Raw genomic sequence first — 22,847 nt, forward strand, 5'->3', positions numbered from 1 at the left:
TCTTTTCTGTGCAGTCTTCAATATCCAAATGGTGCAGAAATGGTCCCCATTTGTACCTGTTCCACTGGGTCTGTACTTCAAAATGGCACTAGTATCTAGCTTTGAAATTGGTGCTACCTTGTTATTTGATTCTTGTACATCTTAAATGCACTGAGCTTAGGGATTCCTAGTGTCATTTTGAAATACTATTTCAGCAGGATAGGAGCCAGGATAGGAACCTCATAGTGGGAGACTTTCAGCTTTCTAGGATATTGTGGAGTAAAATGGGCCCCCAAAGCATGCCGTGGTACACACATTTGTGAAAATTCCCACTGTTGTGCTGAGAGCTTAGGAAAGCAGTCCTGAAATACCAAGATTCTCTTTGTTCCATATGTCAGCTGTTTATATGTATTTAATTTATTCAATTAAGGCAGTGTTCTTCAGTGCAAGGCTCAGAGGCCAATGGCAACTTCTGGAGACCCCTGACAAGGCCCTTATCATTCTGGCTTTTTTTTTTTCTGCTGCTCCCTATCTTTTATTCACTTCCCCCTTGGGAATGTGAGCATGGTAGAGAGAGAGCCATATACTTGAAGGAGAAGCTATTTCTCAGTAAACAAAGAGAATGTATTTAGAAATGCCCAACTCCTTGATGATATGTCCAATAAAAAGTTTAAAGGTAGGCTAATAGAGTGGCTATAATTGACACACACTTGTCAGAAGTGTGGTGGCCTCACATGGGGACATGGGAATGAATATATCTGAAGGATCTCCTTCAGCTCATTTGGATCCAAAGTCTCAAGTTAAAAATTTAAAAAAGACCACTGAATTAAGGCATACATAGATTTAAAAGATACTAATAATTAAATCTTTTATGTGCTTTAAGAAGAAATCATATTGTCCTGTCTCTGCACAAAGTAGAAGTCATAAACAGTTAAAATCAATCTTGTTCTCTTTTATATGTGTGCTTTTCTCTCTTTTTCTGAAAATGTTTCCTTAGGAAGATGTGTCAGGGTGCCTTAACCGAAAGATTTTATCATCTTTCCCTGAAAAATCAATGTGTGTTTTAGCCAAGATACAGTACAGATTGGTAAAATGCTCCAAAAAGACAGAGGCTGATGTGAAAATAGGTTTCTTGGTATAACTGTCATTTCAATGATACATGGATTTTCTAATTAAAAAGTGAAAATTGCACATCTTCAAGAGTCCTGCAAAAAGAAACATTAACAGTGTTCTGCATAAGGAAGCAACAACTAAGCTAAGGCCTGCATTCTATAAATGGCTCCGGCGGCAGCTGCCTTATAAATAATAATAATAAACTAGTCTTATAGCCCATTACATTAACGGGTGCTAGAATATATGTGTGTGTGTCTCTCTTTATTTCTTTCTCTCTCTCTCTCCTTAGCCGCTTTCTTTCTTTCTGTCTTTCTTTTTCCTTGGCTGTCCATCACCACCCCTTGCCTGCTCCCCTTGTCCATTCTCCCTTCCTTTTACCTCCCCTGTGTCCACCACCACCCCTTCACAGGTCTCCTTATGCAGCAGCAGCCCTTCTCCCTTTGTTTTACCTCCCCCCTGTCCAGCAACACCTTCCTTCTCCCCCTGTCCAACATTAGGCCTCCGTTCCTTTTTCTTCACGCCCCCCCCATCCATCAGCACCTCTTTCCTTCTCCCCCTGTCCAGCAGTAGGCGTCCCTTCCTTTTTCTCCCCCCCCTCCTTCTTATCCCTATGATACACTTACCTTGCTCTGCCCGTGATCAGAGGCTCCCGACAGCCGCCCAGTTGCACCCATTGGAAAAGTTCCCTCTGTGGCATCCCGCACCCCTCCTGACGCGACTCCCGCTGTCCCGCACCTGCCCCTGTGTCTTTCTTCTTGTCTTTCTGTGTCCCTCCCTCCGTCTGTCTGTCCAAAGCAGCATTTCCTCCCCCCACACCAGTTCCCTGTGCACCTGCCCCTGTGTCTTTCTTCTTGTCTTTCTGTGTCCCTTCCTCCCTCTGTTTGTCTGTGCAAAGCAGCATTCCCTCCCCCCACACCAGTTCCCTGTGCCTGCATTAGCGTTTCCTCTACCCTCTTTCCCTTCTCACAGTTGCGACTACAAACAGTCGTGGGCCCGAGTCATTTGGCGCCCCCCCCCTCTTCCCTTACCGCGGGCCCGACTGGCGATTTAAGCAGCGTGTCAGCAGTCTTCACACGCTGCTTCGGGCCCTTCTACTGCCCTGATTTGCTCCGGATGTGCCGGAGTAAATCAGGGCAGTAGAAGGGCCCGAAACAGAGTGTGAAGAGTGCTGACACGCTGCTTAAATCGCCAGTCGGGCCTGCGGTAAGGGAAGAGGGGGGGCGGCAAATGAGTCGGGTCCCGGATAGCGGAAAGTTGCTGGGCTCCTCGGTTTGCCGCCATTTTGAAGATCGTTCTGCCCTGCTCCTTGCCTTAGTATATTTTTAAGTTGAAAGACACGGCGACGGCGGCTCCTCTCAAGATGTCGTGTCCGACATCCGTCTCGGGGGAGGAGAGAGAGTGTTTCGGTCTGAGATGCTGTACATCTCACGGGAAACGGACCCATGCGATGGAACTGCGCATGCGCGGCCTAGCGTTTTATTATATTAAGATTTATTCTTCTATACCGCCATAATCATGGCCGCCGATTGCATGTCAATCATTAGATGATGCCGTTTATAGAATTGTGGCTTTGGGAAAGGTAAGCGCCAGAAATGTAGGCCAGGGTTTTCAAGACTTACATTTCCGGCACCTATATTTCACGTGAATCACGTCTATGGAGGTGTCACTTCCAATGTTAGCCACACCTACCTATCTCTGTTGGTGATACACTGGCCTCCAGCGACCATAATATGGTATGGCTCAACCTCAAGAAAGGTTTCTCTAAGTCAAACACAGCAACGAGGGTTCTCAACTTTAGAGGCACAGATTTCAACCGCATGAGAGTTTTTGTCCATCAGGAGCTACATAAACAAGCAAAAGCTGACAACGTGGAGGATATGTGGTCAACTCTGAAGTCCATCCTACAGGAAGCAACAACCCGCCACATAAGAACAATAAGTAAACGCAGGAGAAACAAAAGACCCCAATGGTTCAGCAATGAAATTTCAGACCTAGTTAAGAAAAAAAAGGAAGCATTTATCGCCTACAAACACTTAGGAAGACAGGAAGCGAAAGAGGACTATTTGGACAGATCTAGAGCGGTCAAAAGAGTAGTCAGAGAGGCCAAACTCCGAATGGAGGAAGAGCTAGCACGGAACATTAAGAAAGGGGATAAATCTTTTTTCAGCTATATTAGCGACAGGAAAAGAAGCAAAGATGGGATTATACGCCTGAAGCAATCAGACGGTAACTTTGCAGAATCAGACTCTGCCAAGGCAGAACTACTAAATGAATACTTTTGCTCAGTCTTCACATGTGAAGCTCCGGGAGATGGTCCACAGCTTCAGACTGGAGACAGCCAGAAAGACCCGTTTCAGGACTTCGAATGTACGCCCAGTAGCGTCTACAACGAACTCTCAAGACTCAGGGTAAACAAAGCCATGGAACCGGACAACCTGCACCCCAGGGTGCTCAGGGAGTTAAGTGATGTCCTGGCAGAACCTTTATCTGTGCTTTTCAATCTTTCCCTAAGCACAGGAAGAGTCCCCTTGGACTGGAAAACCGCCAACGTAATCCCACTCCACAAAAAGGGCTGCAGGACAGAGACAGCTAACTACAGACCAGTGAGTCTCACGTCTATAGCGTGTAAGATCATGGAAACACTGATCAAATGGAATCTTGACACAATCCTAGATGAGGAAAACCTACGTGATCCCCACCAACACGGGTTCACCCAAGGTAGATCCTGCCAATCCAATCTTATTAGTTTTTTTGACTGGGTTACTAGACAACTGGATGCCGGAGAGTCACTGGACGTGGTATATTTGGACTTCAGTAAAGCTTTTGATAGCGTACCGCACCGAAGGTTATTGAACAAGCTGAAATCATCCGGTTTGAGAGACACTCTAACTACATGGGTTGGGGACTGGCTGAGTGGTAGGCTACAGAGGGTGGTGGTGAACGGTACCCCATCAGAAGAGTCGGACGTCCTCAGTGGAGTACCGCAGGGCTCGGTCTTGGGCCCGATTCTATTTAACTTATTCATAAGAGATAAGACGCAGGGACTTAGAGGAAAGGTATCACTGTTCGCCAATGATGCCAAAATTTGCAATATAGTAGGCAAAAGCTTGATACCTGATCATATGACACAAGACCTATTGCTGCTGGAACGATGGTCAACAACTTGGCAGCTGGGCTTCAATGCTAAAAAATGCAAGGTAATGCACCTGGGCAAGAGAAACCCGCGCAGAACTTATGCACTAAATGGTGAGACCTTGGTTACGACCACGGTGGAACGTGATCTAGGGGTGATCATTAGTGAGGGCATGAAGGCTGCCAATCAGGTGGAGAAAGCATCCTCCAAGGCAAGACAAATGATGGGTTGTATCCGTAGAGGTTTTGTTAGCAGGAGACCTGAAGTTATCATGCCGTTGTACAGATCCATGGTGAGGCCTCACTTGGAGTACTGCGTTCAATTCTGGAGACCACACTACCGTAAGGACATGCTGAGGATCGAGTCAGTTCAGCGAATGGCCACCAGGATGGTCTCGGGGCTCAAGGATCTAACGTATGAAGAAAGACTAAAAAAGTTGCGGCTGTATTCACTTGAGGAACAAAGAGAGAGGGGAGACATGATTGAAACGTTCAAGTACATCACGGGTCGCATTGAGTCGGAAGATAATATTTTCTGTCTCGTGGGTCCCTCGACCACCAGAGGGCATCCGCTGAAAATCAGGGGAGGGAAGTTTCATAGCGACTCCAGAAAGTACTTCTTCACCGAAAGAGTGGTGGATCAGTGGAACAGACTCCCAATGCAGGTAATAGAGGCCAGCAACGTGACGGATTTCAAGAGAAAATGGGATGCTCACGTGGGATCTTTAAGGGAGTAAATTCAGAGGGGGCAGATAATTGGCAGGGGCAGACTCGATGGGCTATGGCCCTTTTATGCCACCATTTTCTATGTTTCTATGTTTTTCTATGTTTCTACAATGGCATTAAACATCATAAAGCACCACCGTAGGCACGATTTAGGCACCGTTTTTGTAGGCACCTTGAATTTTTTTTAAATTGCTTTTAAACAGCGTTTTGCACTTAACTTAGGCTCCCACCTTCCTCAAGCTCCTGACAGCATCCCCTTCTCTCCTTCCCTCTTCCTCCAGCCCAAAGTCACATGCCATTCCCCTTCCCTACCCTGAACGCCTCCACTCCCAAATGTCTAGGGAGGACCCCAGGCCTACCTCTCTAGAGTCCCTTTTGCTCATGTCCCTTGCACCTCCTGTTCAGAATGGCTGTTGTGACCTCTCGCAGCATCTTGTGGTACTACATGAAGAACCGTAAGCCATTGTGTGAGGTTGCAGCAACCATTTTGAAGAGGAGCTGCAAGAAGCAGGAGTAAGGGGGCTCTGTTCCTTACCCTAATGACCCCCATTGGGCCATTAGGGAGAGATATAGGCCTGTAGGGAGGCCTACCTAGACATCGGTCCCTTCTCTCTCCTGGTTTATATTTAAAGGCATCTTTCCCTAGCAGCTGTAGCAGTTCACATGTACTTTCAGATGCTGGTCACAGAATCTTCCTTCAGCAATGTCATGCCCACTTACTTCCTGTTTCTGCTTAGACTGTAAGCTGCAAAGGAAAGACTCTCGGGCTGGCTAGTGGGAGCAAATGTGAATCTCTATTATCGGAGGAAGAAAGGCACCGTTTTGTGGGAAGTGAGAAGTTGAGACGAGAAGAGCTACCTGAACAGAGATTGTTTGAGAGAGTAGAGGAAATACCTGACCAGGGGATTGAGGGGTGGGAGAGAGATATGCTTGATGTGTGGGGGTGTGGAAGATGCTGCAATGTGATTAATTTTACTAGTCACAATTATTTTTTAATTGTGACTAATAAATAACTTAGCCCTAATTTAAATACCTCTACAGAATAAATCCACAGAAGGCAGGCATCTTTCAATTGAAAGGATTCTCTGAGAGAGAAACAGATAATGGTTACTGCGGATGGGCAGACTAGATGGGCCATTTGACCTTTATCTGTTGTCATGTTTCTATGTTCTATGTTTCTAAATGGAGGAGGGGGGGTGAAAAGAAGGCAAAGGATGAATGTGAAAGTGGAAAAACTTAGGAGTAATCTAAACAATATTTCCTTATGAAAAAGGAAGATGGATGCATAGAATGGTCTCCTAATGAAGAAGGTAGAAAAAAAGACTTGTACCTGAATTCAAGAAAGCACAGGGTAAGCACAGAGGATAGATAAGGGAGAGGATGGTAATGCTAAGTAATTAGCATGGATAGGCAGACTTGAAAGGCCATATGGTCTTTATCAGCCACAATGTTATGTTTCTATGTTTTTGAGTACTGATAGTATTTGGCTGCAATCCATGTAACTTATGTACTCATTTGTGAACACAGAAATGGCTAGAACAACTTTATATAGAATATTTATCCATATAAAAAGTTAATGGCACCATTTTCACCTTGATGCTTGACTGCATTTCCTGATGGAAACCCCCCCCCCCCCCCATAAATTATGTGGGTAAATTATCTGTAAAACTTTATGGAGGTATTTTATGAAGGATATTTTACATTTTTATTCCAAAATATTTAAGATTTATATACTGCATCTAACTGAAGGCCTGAATTGATATAAAAATACAACAGAAATACATGCTATAGTCCCCACAATAATATCTTAAAATAATGACATCCTAAGCAGCCCTCTTCACACCTTAACTCTTCAAAAATGCCTGCCTAAAAAGTTAGACCTTCAGGAGCAAATAATATAAACGGCCTCCAATTTTAGCTGGCCTACCACTGCCTAAAAGCCAATCAGGAAGCATGTTTTTGAAAAAAACCTCCTGAGGCAGGCCTCCTACATTGTAGGCGCTTCCGGGAACCTAGTGAGGAATGAAGGGCCGCCTAACCTCGCTAAGGCTAGGCGTGGTTTCACCCAGAAGTGGCCTTAGGCGAGCTTACACGGCTCTAGGCACCTCCCTAGGCCAGTGGAAGGCACCAAAGATGTAGGCCAGCAAAATGCTGGCTTATATTTCTGGCGCCTTCAAGTAAACGTAGCCACTAAACTGATTGGTAAGGGTACCACCCTGCCGCGATCAGTTTAGAGGCTGTGACAAGGACCCATCCCCCCCACGCAAAGACTACTGGCAGGCAGTGGCGTACCTAGGGGGGGCGGGCCGCCCCGGGTGCCAGCCCTAAGGGGGTGTTCCCGGCCTTGCCGTTCAGTCCCCAGCCACCCCCGAAGGACCGCTCGCCCCACTGACCTTCCTGCACCACCTGTGAAGCAGCCCGCAGCAGGATCGCGAAGTCAGCGTCAGCATCCCTGCGCTGCTTCCTGCGCCGCGATCCCGCCCCTCCTCTGACGTCAGAGGAGGGGCGGGACCGTGGCGCAGGAAGCAGCGCAGGGATCGCTGACGCTGACTTCGCGATCCTGCTGCGGCTGCTTCATAGGTGGTGCGGGGAGGCCAGGGGGGCGAGCGGTCCTTCTGGGTGGGTCGGGGCATCAGGCCTTCAGGGTGGGGCGGGCGGGCAGGCAAGCAGACTTTCAAGGGGGAGGGGGTGACAGGCAGGCAGGCAGGCCTTCAAGGGGGGACAGGCCTTCGGGGGGGGGGTGCAGACCTTCAAGGGGTGCAGGCCTTCAAGGGGGGCAGGCAGGCCTTCAGGGGGGTGCAGGCCTTCAAGGGAGTGCAGGCCTTTGGGGGGGGTGCAGTCCTTCAAGGGGGTGCAGGCCTTCAAGGGGGGGAAAGGCAGGCAGGCAGGCCTTCAAGGGGGGGAGAAGCTACAAGGGGGTGGTACAAGCCTTCAAGTGGGGGACAGGCCTTCGGGGGGGGGGTTCAGACCTTCAAGGGAGTGCAGGCCTTCGAGGGGGGTGGTGCAGGCCTTCAAGGGGGTGCAGGCCTTCAAGGGGGGACAGGCCTTCAAGGGGGGGACAGGCCTACAAGGGGGTGGGACAGGCCTTCAAGGGGGGGACAGGCCTTCGGGGGGGGGGGGTGCAGACCTTCAAGGGGGGGCAGGCCTTCGAGGGGGGGGGTGCAGGCCTTCAAGGGGGTGCAGGCCTTCAAGGGGGGACAGGCCTTCAAGGGGGGAAAGGCAGGCAGGCAGGCCTTCAAGGGGGGACAGGCCTACAAGGGGGGGGGAGAAGCTACAAGGGGGTGGGACAGGCCTTCAAGTGGGGGACAGGCCTTCGGGGGGGTGCAGGCCTTCGGGGGGTGCAGACCTTCAAGGGGGGGACAGGCAGGCAGGCCTTCAAGGGGGGGACAGGCCTACAAGGGGAAGGGACAGGCCTTCAAGGGGGGTGCAGGCCTTCAAGGTGGGACAGGCAGACCTTTAAGGGGGGACAGGCCTTTGGGGGGGGACCATGATTTAGAAGTACACGGAGGGAAGGGGGTGTTCAAAGAGACATGCATATGCCAAACTTTGGGGGGGGGGGAAGAAATAATGGGTCTGAAAATAGAGGAGAGGGAGAGAGATGATGGACCATGGGATTTAGGGAGGGAAGGAACAGAAAGGGAGAGAAATTGGACACAAGGGATGGTGTGGAGGAGGGATAGAGATACTGGATAGGAGGGTAATTAGGAAAAGAAAGGGAGAGATGGTGGACTCTGGGATGGTGGGGAAGGAGGGAGAGATGCCGGATGAAAGGGTATTTAAGAAAAGGTGGATCTGTGGAGGGAGATGAAAAAAAGGAAAGATACCAGACTTCCTGGGAAGGGAAGGGAAATGGAAAGGGAGGACAGAGTTGGCAGATGGATGGTTAGCATGCAGAAAGAAGGAGACCCTGGCAAGCAAGTTATCAGAAGAAAACCAGAGCCTTGGACCAACAAGATTTGAAATATAACCAGACAACAAAAGGTAGAAAAATTAATTTTATTTTCTGTTTTGTGATTATAACATGTCAGATTTGAAATGTGTATCCTGCCAGAGCTGGTGTTGGACTGCAAACGTGAGCTAGGATTTAACAGAAAGAGGAAAAGTCCTTTTTGTTTCTTTATTTTATTTACACCACAGCGCCAGTGTGGTTAGGAGAAGCCAAAGGGGGTGAAAAAGCTATAAAACCCACCAGGAGTTTTGAAAAAAATCACCCAACTGGGCAGGAAAATCGAATTGAAAAACCAATTCAATAGGGCTGAATCGAATCAAAATTTTTTTTTCCTGTATCTGGCAGCATTAGTTTGCGCTACTGTCTTAGACTTTAGGACCTGGGATTGGGGAGAGATGGCATCCTCAGTACTTTATAATGCAAGTGAAACGAGGATTTGGTCAGACTTTTGAAGGGTCTGCAGAAAAAAAATATTGTATAGGCCGGGGACATGAGACAGCAGGAAATGGGAACTTTTCTTCCTTCTATTTTTGTGAATGGAAAGGCTGAGGATGTCAGAGAGGTCAGTTAAAATATGTGCTTTATAAGAAAATATAATAATGTGTTTTATAAAGTTTATAGCATAGCTGGCCTACCCAGTGAGGTGTTCCTAGTGGTGATGGTGGCAGCGTGTCAATGTGTTGAGAGGAAGAGGTGGTCTGGGAAATTCTGCTGAGCAAACTCCGGGCCCATTTCCACCCCCCAGTTAGTCCACTCCACTCAACTGATTCACACACTGAGTGGGTCTTTGGGTGTTGTTTTGGGATCTCTTCCAGTGGTTTATCTCCTTCTGGTCCAAGGAAGGAAACTTTGTTATCCTTAGCATTGACCTACAGAATATGTTTGTAACAGCGCTGCTTGTGTGGCATTAGGCTATGTAGTGATCGAAAGAAAAAAACAGACCTTTGCACATTTTTGCACTATATGGTGGGTGTATGAGGAGATTCACATTTCCTGCACAGCTAAGTCCATGTGAAGTTACCTTGTGCTGTATTTGACATCTAGCAAGGTCTCTGTTTGAAAGGAAAGATCTAAACTTAAAAATGAAGTGGCCAGAAGTTATGGTAAAAGCAGATAGTGTAGCTGGTTTTAAGAAAGATTTGGACAAATTCCTGGAGGAAAAGTCCATAATCTGTTATTAAGACATGGGGGAAGTGTCTGCTTGCCCTGGATCGGTAGCATGGAATGTTGCTACTCTTTGGGTTTTGACCAGGTATTAGTGTCCTGGATTGGCTACCATGAGAATGGGCTACTGGGCATGATGGACCATTGGTCTGACCCAGTTAGGCTATTCTTATGTTATGTTCTCATCTGTAGGGGCCTTTGTTTTCACTTCTTATTTTAATGTATTTTTTTTCTGGGAACTTATCAGTGTTTTTTATAATGGGAACAAAAATGGAAGAGAATTAATGTGTGTGGAATGGGGGGGTAACTAATTTCTTCAGCTAAATAATTCAATCCACTTCAAACAGACATAGGAGAACTTGTGCACCATTCACACACCCTCCAACCAAAAACGTCAAAAGAAAAAAACTGTTCGACAACCTCCTAGCCATTCGAGCTGCAACACTCGACCCCCAACTCTACAACCAATTGATATCAACCACAGACTGCAAAACCTTCAAAAAGAAATAAAAACCCTTCTATTCAAAAAACACATAAAACCGAACTAACACAATCAGAACTGTCCCAAGCATCACCTGCAACTACTCCATATGTACTTCTAATGTCATGACAATTTAGACATAATTTATGTTATGTTATGTTTGGAATAATGGTTACATATATGAGGTTCAATAAAAGAAAATTTTCACTGCCTGTTTCTATTCTGACCATTTATTCCATTTCATGGTTATTGCAAAAAAAAAAAAAAATTTACATGGGGGGGGGGGTGTCAAAAAATGATGGGCCCCGGGTGCCACATATCCTAGGTACGCCACTGCTGGCAGGAAGTATTCCCAGTCCCTCCTGCCAGGACCTCAGAAGCTGCCCCCCACCCCGAATGTCCACAGCAGTAGAAGTGCCCAATTCCTACTGTCACCACCCTGCTGACACATCCTCCGGCAGGAGGGATATCCAGTCCCTCCTGCCGGACACACCCCACCCTCCAGTAATGACCAAGGCAGGAGAAATGCCCAGTCCCTCCTGCTAAACACACTCCCACCCCCCTTAATGACTGCGGCAGGAGGAATGCCCGATCCCTCCTGCCCTATCCCCCATAATGATCACAGCAGGAGGGATTCCCAGTCCCTTCTGCTGGACACCCCACCCCCCATAACGACCATGGCTGGAAGGATGTCCAGTCCCTCCTGGATACCCCCACCCCCCGTAATGACCGCACCCAGGAGGGACCCCCCACACCTTCATGAAGGTAGGCTGCTGACCTCCCCGGCCAGAACCCCTCAGCACAGCCAGAACCCTGCCCCCCACCTAGCCCAGCTGGACCTACCCCCAACCCACCAGAACCCCCCTACCTTTAGTAGTTGACTGGCTGGCCGGATGCTTTCTCCGTCTGTCCGGCAGACCCACCTTCATCTGAATGGCAGGCCTGCCCCTTCCCAGTGCATTGTGGGATACACTGGGGAGGGGCCTAAGGGCCTGATTGGCCCAAGTGCATAAGGCCCCACCCAATCAGAATCTTAGGCCTGTCTCCCAGTGCATTTGGGTTATGCTAGGAGTGGCCTAAGATTCTGATTGGCCAGATCCCTTAGGTGCCCAAAAAGTCGATCATGATCAACCAGTAGATCACAAAGACAACACGAGTCAATCACGGAGCCCATCCTGGGCTCCACAATAGACTTGCGTTGCCTTTGCGTTCTATTCTCCCTGCTTCCCTGACACCAGGCACATACAAGCGCCGGGCCCACAGCCTTATCCCCGATGTCAATTCCGACATTGGAGAGGAAGTTCTGGGCCAACCAATTGCTGCCTGGCTGGCCCAGAACTTCCTCTCTGATGTCAAAATTGACGTCGGCGGTGGGGGGGGGGGGGGGGGGGGGAGGGAGGCTGTGGGCCTGGCACTTGTACGTACCTGGCCTGGCATTGGGGAAGCAGGGAGAAATCGATGGCAGTGGCTTGAGGGGGGGCAGAGAGAGAGAGAAAGAGACAGAAAAAAAGAAAGGGAGGGGGAAATTTGGGGTTGGATAGTATTGCCTTATATTGAAGAGTACCAGTATGACTGTTTATGTTTTGGGGTGGGATTTGGCTATCTGGTGTATTTTCCATTGTGAAAATTCAATAAAACTTGTTAAAATAAAAATTAAAAAAATAAAGAAAAGGGAGGGGGCAGGGAGTGAAAAAGAAAGGGGCAGAGAGAAAGAAAGAAAGGGGAGGGGAGGGGCAGGGAGAGAGAAAGAAAAAGTTGGACTCATGGAGGGACAGAGAGAGATGTTGGTTGGGGAATGGAATGAGGTCTGGAAGCAGAAATAAATAAATATTGGATTTATAGTCAGAATAAGGAAGTGCAACCAGAGACTCATGAAATCACCAGACAGCAAAGGTAGGAAAAATGATTTCATTTTAAATTTAGTGATCAAAATGTGTCCAAATTTATATCTGCTGTCTATATTTTGCAATATGGCCTCCTTTTGTAAAACCGCAATAGCAGTTTTTAGTGCAGAGAGCCTATGAGTGTCGAGAGCAGTGTGGGGGCATTCAGCGCAGCTCCCTGTGCTAAAAACTGCTATCACGGTTTAGTAAAAGGGAAGGGGGGATATTTGTCTATTTTTGTATAGTTGTTATTGAGGTGACATTGCATATTTTAAAGTCATCTGCCTTGACCTCTTTGAAAAAAAAAACCCCGAAAATAAATGATAATTAACATTTTCTCTGCGTACAGTGTGCTTTGTGTTTTTTTAATTTTATTGTTGGTAGATCATTTTGACTTGGTCATTTTAAAAGTAGCTTGCAAGCCAAGAAAGTGTGGGCACCCCTGCCTTGGGCCCACCTAAAAAGCAGGTCTATCTTTGGCTGCTAGGACTTAGCTAACCAGTCAATGAATATCAGCTTAGGCAGCTATGTCTCGGCTGGCCCAAACTCCCCCCCCCCCCCCCCAGAACTTTAATACTGGTTGCCAGATATGGTGCCAGCATTGAAGTTCTGCTGCTGCTGCTGACTGTGAGAGATAGCTAGCTCTCTCCTGTGGTCTGAATATCGGCCCCTATGTGATTGAACTGTTTCTATCTCTTTGTGAGTAATATGGTCTTGATATATGACATGTAATAGTTTACTTAAACACTGCTGGTGCAATACATTTATATTGTACTAGTGGTGATATATTTTCCAAGTTTCACAGGCATAAACTGCAGTGGGGAGGGCTCATGGTATTTTAAAGACAAATCTTCATTGCAGTTATAGAATTGCCCCCTTACTACAACATATTTTTTCAAAACTAAAATGGGGAAATTTCTAGGGGATTCTGAATGATATGCAGAATAAGTTTCCTCAGCCAGTTTTTTCTTTAAAAATGTAGATAATTGGTAGGTAGAAGTTTTTACTATGAAAAAATCAATGTGTTAAACAAGTACATGCTGTCTGGAAACAAGGCACAGTAGGGCTCTATTATTTTCACTGTTTCATGATATGGTCTAATTTAAACCAGATTTTAAGTTACAGTATATGGTTCTTAAATGTTAAAAAAAAAAACATAATAATTTAGGCATTAGAATTTCGATCTAAATTGTAACAAAAAGGCTCATTATTTTCCTGCAGTTAACTTACTTTTCATTACAAACAGGAGGTTCTGTGACAGTGAGTCTTTATTTTTTTCAACTGCTCCAACAATTTCATAATTCACCTGGAATTAAATAAAATACGTAGAAGAATTATATACAGTTCGATAAAAGTGTATCATTTATGACTTGCAAATGCAATTATGTTTATATCACAACTGAGTTTATCCAAGTTATGGAAAGCTGAAAAAAAAGAAGAGAGAGCTGTCTTTTGAATGGAAATGAAGCAGGCTGTGGGGCTCTTGGGGCAATGTTACTGTGAGGGAGTCTATAGGACAATACCACTCCCCCTGCTGGATACTCCCTCACAGTGTCAGAGCCACCTTAAGAAGTATGGCTCTTTCCCTGGATTGGAGAGAGACAGGAGAGGAGGTGTCCATGAAGCAGCTGCCAGGATAGATAAAAAGCAGGGCCATAGGACAATACCACTCCCCCTGCTGGATACTCCCTCACAGTGTCAGAGCCACCTTAAGAAGTATGGCTCTTTCCCTGGATTGGAGAGAGACAGGAGAGGAGGTGTCCTTGAAGCAGCTGCCAGGATAGATAAAAAGCAGGGCCATAGGACAATACCACTCCCCCTGCTGGATACTCCCTCACAGTGTCAGAGCCACCTTAAGAAGTATGGCTCTTTCCCTGGATTGGAGAGAGACAGGAGAGGAGGTGTCCATGAAGCAGCTGCCAGGATAGATAAAAAGCAGGGCCATAGGACAATACCACTCCCCCTGCTGGATACTCCCTCACAGTGTCAGAGCCACCTTAAGAAGTATGGCTCTTTCCCTGGATTGGAGAGAGACAGGAGAGGAGGTGTCCTTGAAGCAGCTGCCAGGATAGATAAAAAGCAGGGCCAGAGGGAAGTAGAGAGAGTATCATATTATAACAAATTATCAGAAATGTTAATGACTTTCAGTTTTTGATTTTCATGTTCTGGTTGCAATAAATCACACTACAAGCTTTTTACACATAGTTTTATTTGTTTTAAAAATGTAAAATCTGCTTTTCCAAAACAGATTACAACACAACATATCCATTCCCAATAAAACATGACATTTAGGGACCCTCTTAGTAAAGGGCTTTAAGTCCTTAATACAGGCTTAACACAAGGAAACAGGCTACCATGAGAATATGTTGAGGTGCTTTGTGGGTAGTTTGCCATTTTAAACCATGCTTTATTGAGTTTTTCAATAAATTTCAGTCAGGGGGCAGCACATGGAGAGTGAATGTGGAAGAGTTAGCCAGTTACTACATTACACTTGTCGCATGCTGAAGGCTGGATTTAATAAATGTTGCTCAAAAGTCAGAACCCCCCCCCCCCCCTGTATTCTATAATGGGTATTCCGGTATCAACATCCTTTTTAGAATAGTACATAGTGCCGGGATCTGCAGTCGACTTTGGGCGCAAGGCGTTACACCAATTTAAACCAGGTATAATTCCTGGCATACAAGTTGAGTGTGAATTCATACTATTCTATAACACTGCATGCATTTTAAGGGAATGCCCCTCCCATGGCTACACTTCCTTTGCAGGTCCATGTGGAAAAACCGGTGCTATTCTATAAATGGGCACATTGGTGAGTTTTCTCACTGATCTGCCATTTCTGCCTTGTTTAGTACCTTGCATCTGTTAGAATGCTTTTCCGCATTGAAAATTTGGTGCAGAAGTCCCTTAAGTTCAGCACCATATATATAATTATTTAATTCTTTATGCAATCATGCAAACAAGATATTTTAGACAAATATTACTTGTATAATGGTTTACAGAAAGCAAAGAGTAATCCTCCCCTCCCCAGACCCATAACTGTAACAATAATAAATGGTCCCATGAATTAGATAATTCAGGAAGGATCCAATTATACAGCTGAACTCTGTGTTCTTAAAATCTTATATATTTCCCAGGTCTTATGAAAGCGCTATTCCCAAAACCAAATCACAATCATCATCATAAAATATATCTTTATTATCACAATATTTATTATTCATAAATATATAATAAAATCACCTTATCCTACAAATATATAATCAGTGATAGGAGACCCACATCCATATATCTTCATCCTGTGAATCAGTTATCATCAACCCGAAGATGACAATCTTCTTTGTTGCCAACGTCCAAAATGGCTGATTATCAGAAATCCTCCAGTTTCAAAAGTCTGTTCACGTACTTGACAGTTCATAACAGATTCAGTAAAATACAACTGTCCAGCCCGACACAGAACTATGTTTCGCTGTAAAGTATCTTCAGGAACTGCGACAAACTGAGGCTCCCCTATCCAACTCAGTTATAAACTGTGCCTTATCATATTATATTGCAACCTCTGGGGAGAGCATCAAAACCAGGTTTCCCAGTCTTACTCCCCCAATAGATAATAATGTTACTTCACAGTCTCAGATAAAGAAGCCAAGTCTCTTAGTTTTAAATATAAAATCCGTAACTGGGTCTGGGATTGCAGATTTCTAAGTGCTAGCTCTGGTCTGAGGCTGCCACGCCCCAAACACAGGGCACAACAGTCTTTTAGTTAGTAAACCAGTGAGGCCTGAGCCAGACCTTAGAACAGGGCTCATAGTCGTTAAGCAAATAAGTAGTTGGCTTACCTCAGCCAAATATCATGTCTAATACTTGGAGTCAAAGCCTATGGTTACAATCCTTGTTTTTCTTCACTTCCTTGGATATAATATGTGTACATTTCTGTTGAAAATGTGATGAAGGATGGGTGGGTGTGGGGGGGTATTGCATCACTAGATTTTTATGTGATAGATATTAATGTGCTGTTGTGATATAATTTATATAATATATTCTTTTGTGCACTTGCTGTTCAATTTGAAAACGAATAAAGAATTATTTTTAAAAAAAAACAACACCACATTTCTGATAAACATTTCTTCTTCATATTGAAGTCTTCTAAATAATCTTGTATAAACTCTGAAATATCAGATCGAGCTGGCTTTTATTCTATTCTGCTATTCTACTTAAAAATAGATGGCTAGGCATGATCTCTAAATCAGGCCACCTTCTTAACTTTGTACATGGACATCGAAAATGCTGATCTCTCAATTTGCCATTGGGTGAAATGTTTTCAGTTAATTGATGCTACATTGTTGTAACTCAATCTTTTTGCCTACTTTACAATAAAAATGCACCAAATCATTTTGAAAGGACCACTAACACACTGAGGTCTCTGTGGTGTTTTATTTATTGCGTTACGGTCGGGACACAAAGGTGGAGATTACAGAAGCCACTAAGGGCTCCTTTTACGAAGCCGCGTTAGCAGTTTTAACGTGCGTGACTTTTCATCACACGCTAACCCCCGCACTAGCCTAAAAACTACCGCCTATTCAAGAGGAGGTGGTAGCGGCTAGCGCGGCCGGCAGTTTAGCACGTGGTATTACACGCGTTAAACCGCTACCACGCCTTTGGAAAAGGAGCTCTAAAGGCTTTAATGTGCGTGACTTTTCATCATGTGCTAACCCCCGCGCTAGTCGGAAAACTACCGTCTGCTCGAGGAGGTGGTAGCGGCTAGTGTGGCCGGTGGTTTAGCGTGCGCTATTACGCAAGTTAAACCGCTACCGTGCCTTCGTAAAAGGAGCCCTAAGTTTTTGATGAAACAGTGAAATCACTTAAAAGCTTGGATCCATCCATCTTTTTTCAAGAAGAAACATAAGAGAATATTCATCTTGTATTCTGTGAAGTGCTCCATTAGAAATAATACAATAATCAAGGTAGGTTTAGCAATACAGTCTCTATTCTTTCTTTAATTTTTTTTGAGTTACTACCCGTAAATGAACTTCCTCAAAGTGAATGGATGTAAAGCTGATAAGCCTTCTAGACAGGAAAGGCAATTTCTTTGTCAAACAACCTCCTGTGGCTGCCCTGTGCTTATACTAGATTGATTTGATTGTTATGTTTAAGGATTCAGTGTAAAGAAAAAAGAAAATGAAAGCTTTCTTATTGATTAATCCTCCACTTTTGTCTTTTGATCTAAAGGCTTAGTTTCAGTCAGAGCGGACTTCAAACTGTTTCCCACAAGACTCCCAATGATGAAGGAGAGTTGATCATTGAGGAGTGGTAATTTTGACGTAAGTAGAGTTGGGAAATTGAAAATAAATTGATGTGCACTTAAAAAACATGGGATACGATCAACTTCTAAAAGCATAAGCTGGCCCTTTGTAATTGATCTGTCGATTTATATTTTTGTGTAAAGCAGTAGTACACAGTATGTAGTATGCTGTACTAAAGCCACTGCTTTCATGACATAATTTTAGTGATTTCGAATGTAAAGGGTAAAGGGGATGGGACTTGAATGTGCTACTGAAGCAAGCATAAGTTGTGCAAATGTAGTGAACACTCTCAATTAACATCATTGTCATACTTGTGGTGTTAATACTCTGAATTGGATGTTAATTTTACAAGGAATGCTTCATATGTAGAGAACACTGGTGTTTATAGACCTGCTCCAATTTATTACAAAGCTGCGGTAGAAAGTCTACCGTGGCAAATGCACCGAAGCCCATTCAATTCCCAAGGAGCTTGACTTGCTCCTTGGGCATGTGCCAATGGCGCATACTGCCGCAGCACAAACGCCACAATAGTGTGCAGTAATATAGTTAAGAACTCGGAAATGAGTTCAGGTCTTTAGTAATTAAAAGGCAGCACCTGAAAAATATAATACACTATGCAGTCTCCCACTAAGAAGAACAAAAGTAAGAACACTGCAATAATGTGCAGTAATATAGTCAACAACTCGAAAGTGCTTACAAAAGAACTGGCAGTCACGTGACCACTGTTCAACGTTTGGTTTTTCAGTAATTTAAAAGCAGCACCTGCAAAATATAATACTTGCATACACTGAGCAGTCTCCCACTAAGAGTCCTTTTCTTAAAAATTTTTAGCAAAAGGGTTCCATTATTATTAATTAATTGCATTAATTAGTATGTTAAATAGGAAGGAGGAAGTGACGTCAAACTGAAAGCTCCGTTCGGGCCCGGCGATCTAACTGATTAAAGTTGTGAAAACGGCGCATTTTTCCACTCCCCGAGTGGTGGTGAGGTGTGTGAAGGATCGGGGAACCCCATGGCAACGCGCAAAAAATTACCCGGTGACAAACCCGGCCAGCGCACGATGGAGCAGGCGCTGGGCCGGGTAGCACGTGGCGGTGCGGGCCCGGAGACCAGCAGCGGGGAAGCGGTGCGATTGAGTGGTGCTATCGCTGCGGTCACTGACATGCTGGTTGAGCCCGGGCAGGTGGATGCACCGCCGGAACCGCTTACTAAAGCGGACATGCAGCGTTGGATTACTGAGGTGAAATCTGAAATTTCGGCTGTGGCTGTGCAGGTCCGGGAAGCGGTGCAAGAGCTGCGAACTGATTTGGTGGAGGTGGGCACCAGGGTGGAGGTTGTGGAGATGCGGCTGGATAGCTGTAAAGAGAATGTGACCGGGGTGCAAAGATCCTTGGAAACTGCCTCTGCTGATTATCAAATCCTCCTGGACAAAGTTGAGGACCTGGAGAACCGCACCCGGTGTAATAATTTGAGGGTGCAGGGCCTACCGGACTTACCAGAGTTTAAAGATGTGCGTGCTACTACTATTAAGCTGATCAGGTGGCTTTTACAAGATGATACCCTGGAGCCGGGACTTGAGCGGGCACATCGGGCTCTGGGACCTCGGACATCCGATCAACCTAAAGATATTGTACTCTGCCTCCTGAGCTTTACCCTTAAAGAACAGATCTTCCGCAGAGCCCGGGAAATGGGCACAGTTACGTGGGAAGGCCATCGGTTGGAGTTCTATCAAGACCTGGCTGCGGGCATGCTCCAGAAACGTCGGGCGTTCAGAGATGTGACCAAAGCATTGCAGCGTAGTAATTTGCGCTACCGCTGGACTTACCCTTTTGGGGTGGTGATTACCATCAATGGAGTTCATACAAAAGTCACTACAGTGCGGGAGGCTCGTGGTCTGTTGCAGCAAGCGGGTATTGAAATCCCGGAGGAGGCTGTTCCTGCTGAGGGAGCGGTGTTGAACGGAGTGGCGCCTCCCGCCCCCTCCCGATGGCAGCGAGTGGAGAGAGGATCCCGGAGCGGGAGGGGCGGCCGAGGAGGTGGACACCCTCTTCCAGTTACTGCTTCTACATCCAGTGCCCCCCCTGAGGGCTGACTGACTGTGCTTGTATTGTTCCAGTTTTTTCAATACTTCCCTATCTGCAGGGGGTGTGTGTATGGACCCCTCCTTGGAGCTGGGTACCTGGGTTTGAGTTTTGGAAAGGAACTGTGAGGGGGTTGCCCATGGATTGGTTCTGGGGGAGGGTGGGAAGGGGGAAGTTGGAAAGATGTATTGGTGTTCTGTGGGGGAATGTTGTACTGTGGGGGAGGGGGGAGTGAGAAGTGTGGTGCGGGGGGTTTGGGGGTTGGCGGATTGAATTCTGGGGATTGTTGTGGGAACTGTATTTGACAGTTAGTGTTGTGTTGTGGGGTTTGTGTAAGGGGCCATGGGGATGGATCACTTCCTTGTATGCTGGTGGGAGATCTGTGGACTCTCACTTTGGGGTAGGGGGGGTGGGGGAGTGGGCTGGGGGGGGGTAGCGGGAGATGTGGGGACAAGTTGGCAGGGGTTGGGGTTGCATTGCCATTCTTCTCATTGGATTATGGAGGGATTCCGGTTGGTCTCTTATAATATCAGGGGTCTAAATTCCCCCAATAAGAGACGAGCTTTCTATAGGGAGCTGCTTCGCTTGCGGGCTGATGTATGTTTCGTCCAGGAGACACATCTACTCCAGTCCCATGAATCTCTAAGTCAGGGATTCTAGGTTTCCTCAGGCCTTTTGGGCTTCCAGGGTGGGCACTTCTAAGAGGGGTGGGGTGGGTATTCTTGTTCGTAAGGGGATTCGTTGTGAAGTGCAGAGGGTGGTGCGGGATCCTCAGGGTAGATATATAATGTTGGAGGCTTTGATTGAGGGGGTCTTGTACTCCCTGGTTAATGTTTATGCTCCCAATGAGGGTCAGGGGGTCTTCTTTCGAGAGTTAGTGCCTAGAATTCTCAGGTTTAAGGGGGGTGCCCTGGTTTTAGGTGGGGATTTTAATCTTACAGTAACCCCTCATTTGGATAACTCAGGGAGGGCGGATCAGTATGGGAGGCGGGATCGTAAACTGTTGAGGGAGGCCTTAGCTACTCTGAATGTGGTGGATTGTTGGCGGTGGCTCCATCCATCGGTTAACGATTATACTTATTTTTTGGGTATCCATTCCTTTTATTCTAGAATTGATTATGTTTTTGTGGAGCGGGGACTGCTTCGGAGGGTGGAATCAGCGGGGATTGAGTCCCTAACATGGTCGGATCATGCCCCCAGTTTGGTTGCGGTTCCTGGGAGAGGGTGGTGGCTCGGGACGCAAATTCTGGCGTTTTAATGATAGTCTCCTGGATGATCTGGAGGTGGGAGCGCAGATTGAAGGGTGGATACAGGACTATTTAGATGTGAATGTAGAATGTGGCGCTTCGTTGGAAGCGGTTTGGGAGGGGTTAAAGGCTACCCTTAGGGGCAGAGTGATAGCCCTGGCCTCGGCCCGGCAACGTAAACGACGGGAAGAGGCGGCGGCTTTGCTGATTTTGATTGGTCGGTTGGAGGGCTTGCACAAGCGTAGCCCTTGGGATGTTGCATTACGGGAACGCTTGTTTCAAGCACGCCGGGATCTTCAGGCTTTAGACCTGGAGCGTTTACACCACAATTTACAGCTTCTCAAACAGCGTTATTTTGAATTTTCTAATAAAGCTAGTCGACTGGTTGTCCATCGTCTGAAAGTGAGGCAGACGCGCAATCAGATTCTCTCGCTACGTGCAGCCTCTGGTGAGTTGTTGCGGAAAGAGGATGCTATTCGGGCACGTTTTGTGGAGTATTACTCCCATCTCTATGCACTGGAAACTTCTGGGTCCTTACCAGACCTAGACGCTTATTTGGCTTCAGCGGAGTTGCCCCGGATTGCGCCTGATGATGTGGCACGGTTGGACCGTCCTCTCACGTTGGTTGAGGCTCGTGGAGCGCTGCGTTCTATGCCCCTTGGTAAGTCGCCAGGGTTGGATGGTTTTACTGTTCGATATTATAAACGCTTTCAGGATCTTTTGCTGCCTCCTTTGTTACGTTTTCTTAACTCCTTGCAAGAGAATAGTGCCCTCCCCTACTTTATGAGATTAGCGGGTGTGACGGTGTTGGCCAAGGAGGGGAAGGATCCCCTGCAGTGTGCTTCTTATAGGCCGATCTCGTTGTTGGGGGTTGACACTAAGCTATTTACGCGGATCTTGGCTGACAGATTGATGAGTTGGATTCCTCGGCTGATCCATCCGGATCAGTCGGGTTTTGTAATGGGTAGACAGGTGGGCGACAATACTCGTCGGGTTTACAATTTGTTTGAAAGGGCAAGGGGGGGAGTGAGGGAAACGGTGTTTCTGTCGGTCGACACTGAGAAGGCGTTCGATAGAGTCTCCTGGCCTTTCTTGTTCAGGGTTTTGGAATCTGTAGGTTTGGGTCCGCGCATGCGGGATTGGATCCAGATCCTTTATACTTGCTCTATTGGATGTAAAAGGTAAATGGGGGCTACTCGGAGACTTTTTCGCTCGCAAGGGGAACGCGTCAGGGGTGTCCTCTTTCACCTCTTCTCTTCGCCTTGACGATAGAACCCCTGGCGCAGAGGGTGCGGCTGAATCGGGATATCAAGGGGGTTACGGTGCCGGGTGGGGATTATAAGTTAGCTTTGTTTGCGGATGATCTCTTGTTTACGGTGGAGGACCCTGAGGGTTCCCTGCATGCTATCTTACGGGAGTTGGATGCTTATGGTAAGGTGTCGGGATTTCGTGTCAATGTTGGAAAATCTGAGCTCCTTAACATTAACTTGTCTGATGATCGAGTGGCTTACCTCCGAGACCGGTTTTCATTCCGGTGGGTTCAGCATTCTCTCCGTTACCTCGGGGTTTATTTCGGACCTCTGGGAGTGGATCTCTATAATCTTAATTTCCCCCCGCTCTTTCGACGCATTCGTCAGGATTTGCTTAGTTGGAAAGATCAGTATTTCTCTTGGTTGGGTAGGGTGGCAGTTGTGAAAATGATGATTTTGCCTCGTCTTTTGTTTTTATTTCAAGTACTGCCGCTCTGGGTGGGTAGGAACACGTTGGAGGAAGTTCAACGGCATATCTCTCACTTTAT

At 46.4% G+C, this 22,847-nt stretch overlaps 1 protein-coding gene across 4 annotated transcripts in view; it reads right to left on the bottom strand.

Moving 5' to 3' along the window:
* Positions 1 to 22,847, bottom strand: part of MYO16 (myosin XVI) — a 709,054-nt gene that overhangs the window by 225,913 nt on the left and 460,294 nt on the right. For all 4 annotated transcript variants that reach the window (XM_033949922.1, XM_033949923.1, XM_033949921.1 and 1 more), the window contains one exon: positions 13,658 to 13,733. In XM_033949922.1, coding sequence (XP_033805813.1) covers positions 13,658 to 13,733 — 76 coding nt within the window. The remainder of the gene's footprint in view (positions 1 to 13,657; positions 13,734 to 22,847) is intronic.

The sequence above is a fragment of the Geotrypetes seraphini genome, chromosome 6 (assembly GCF_902459505.1).
Source record: "Geotrypetes seraphini chromosome 6, aGeoSer1.1, whole genome shotgun sequence".
Taxonomy (NCBI): domain Eukaryota; kingdom Metazoa; phylum Chordata; class Amphibia; order Gymnophiona; family Dermophiidae; genus Geotrypetes; species Geotrypetes seraphini.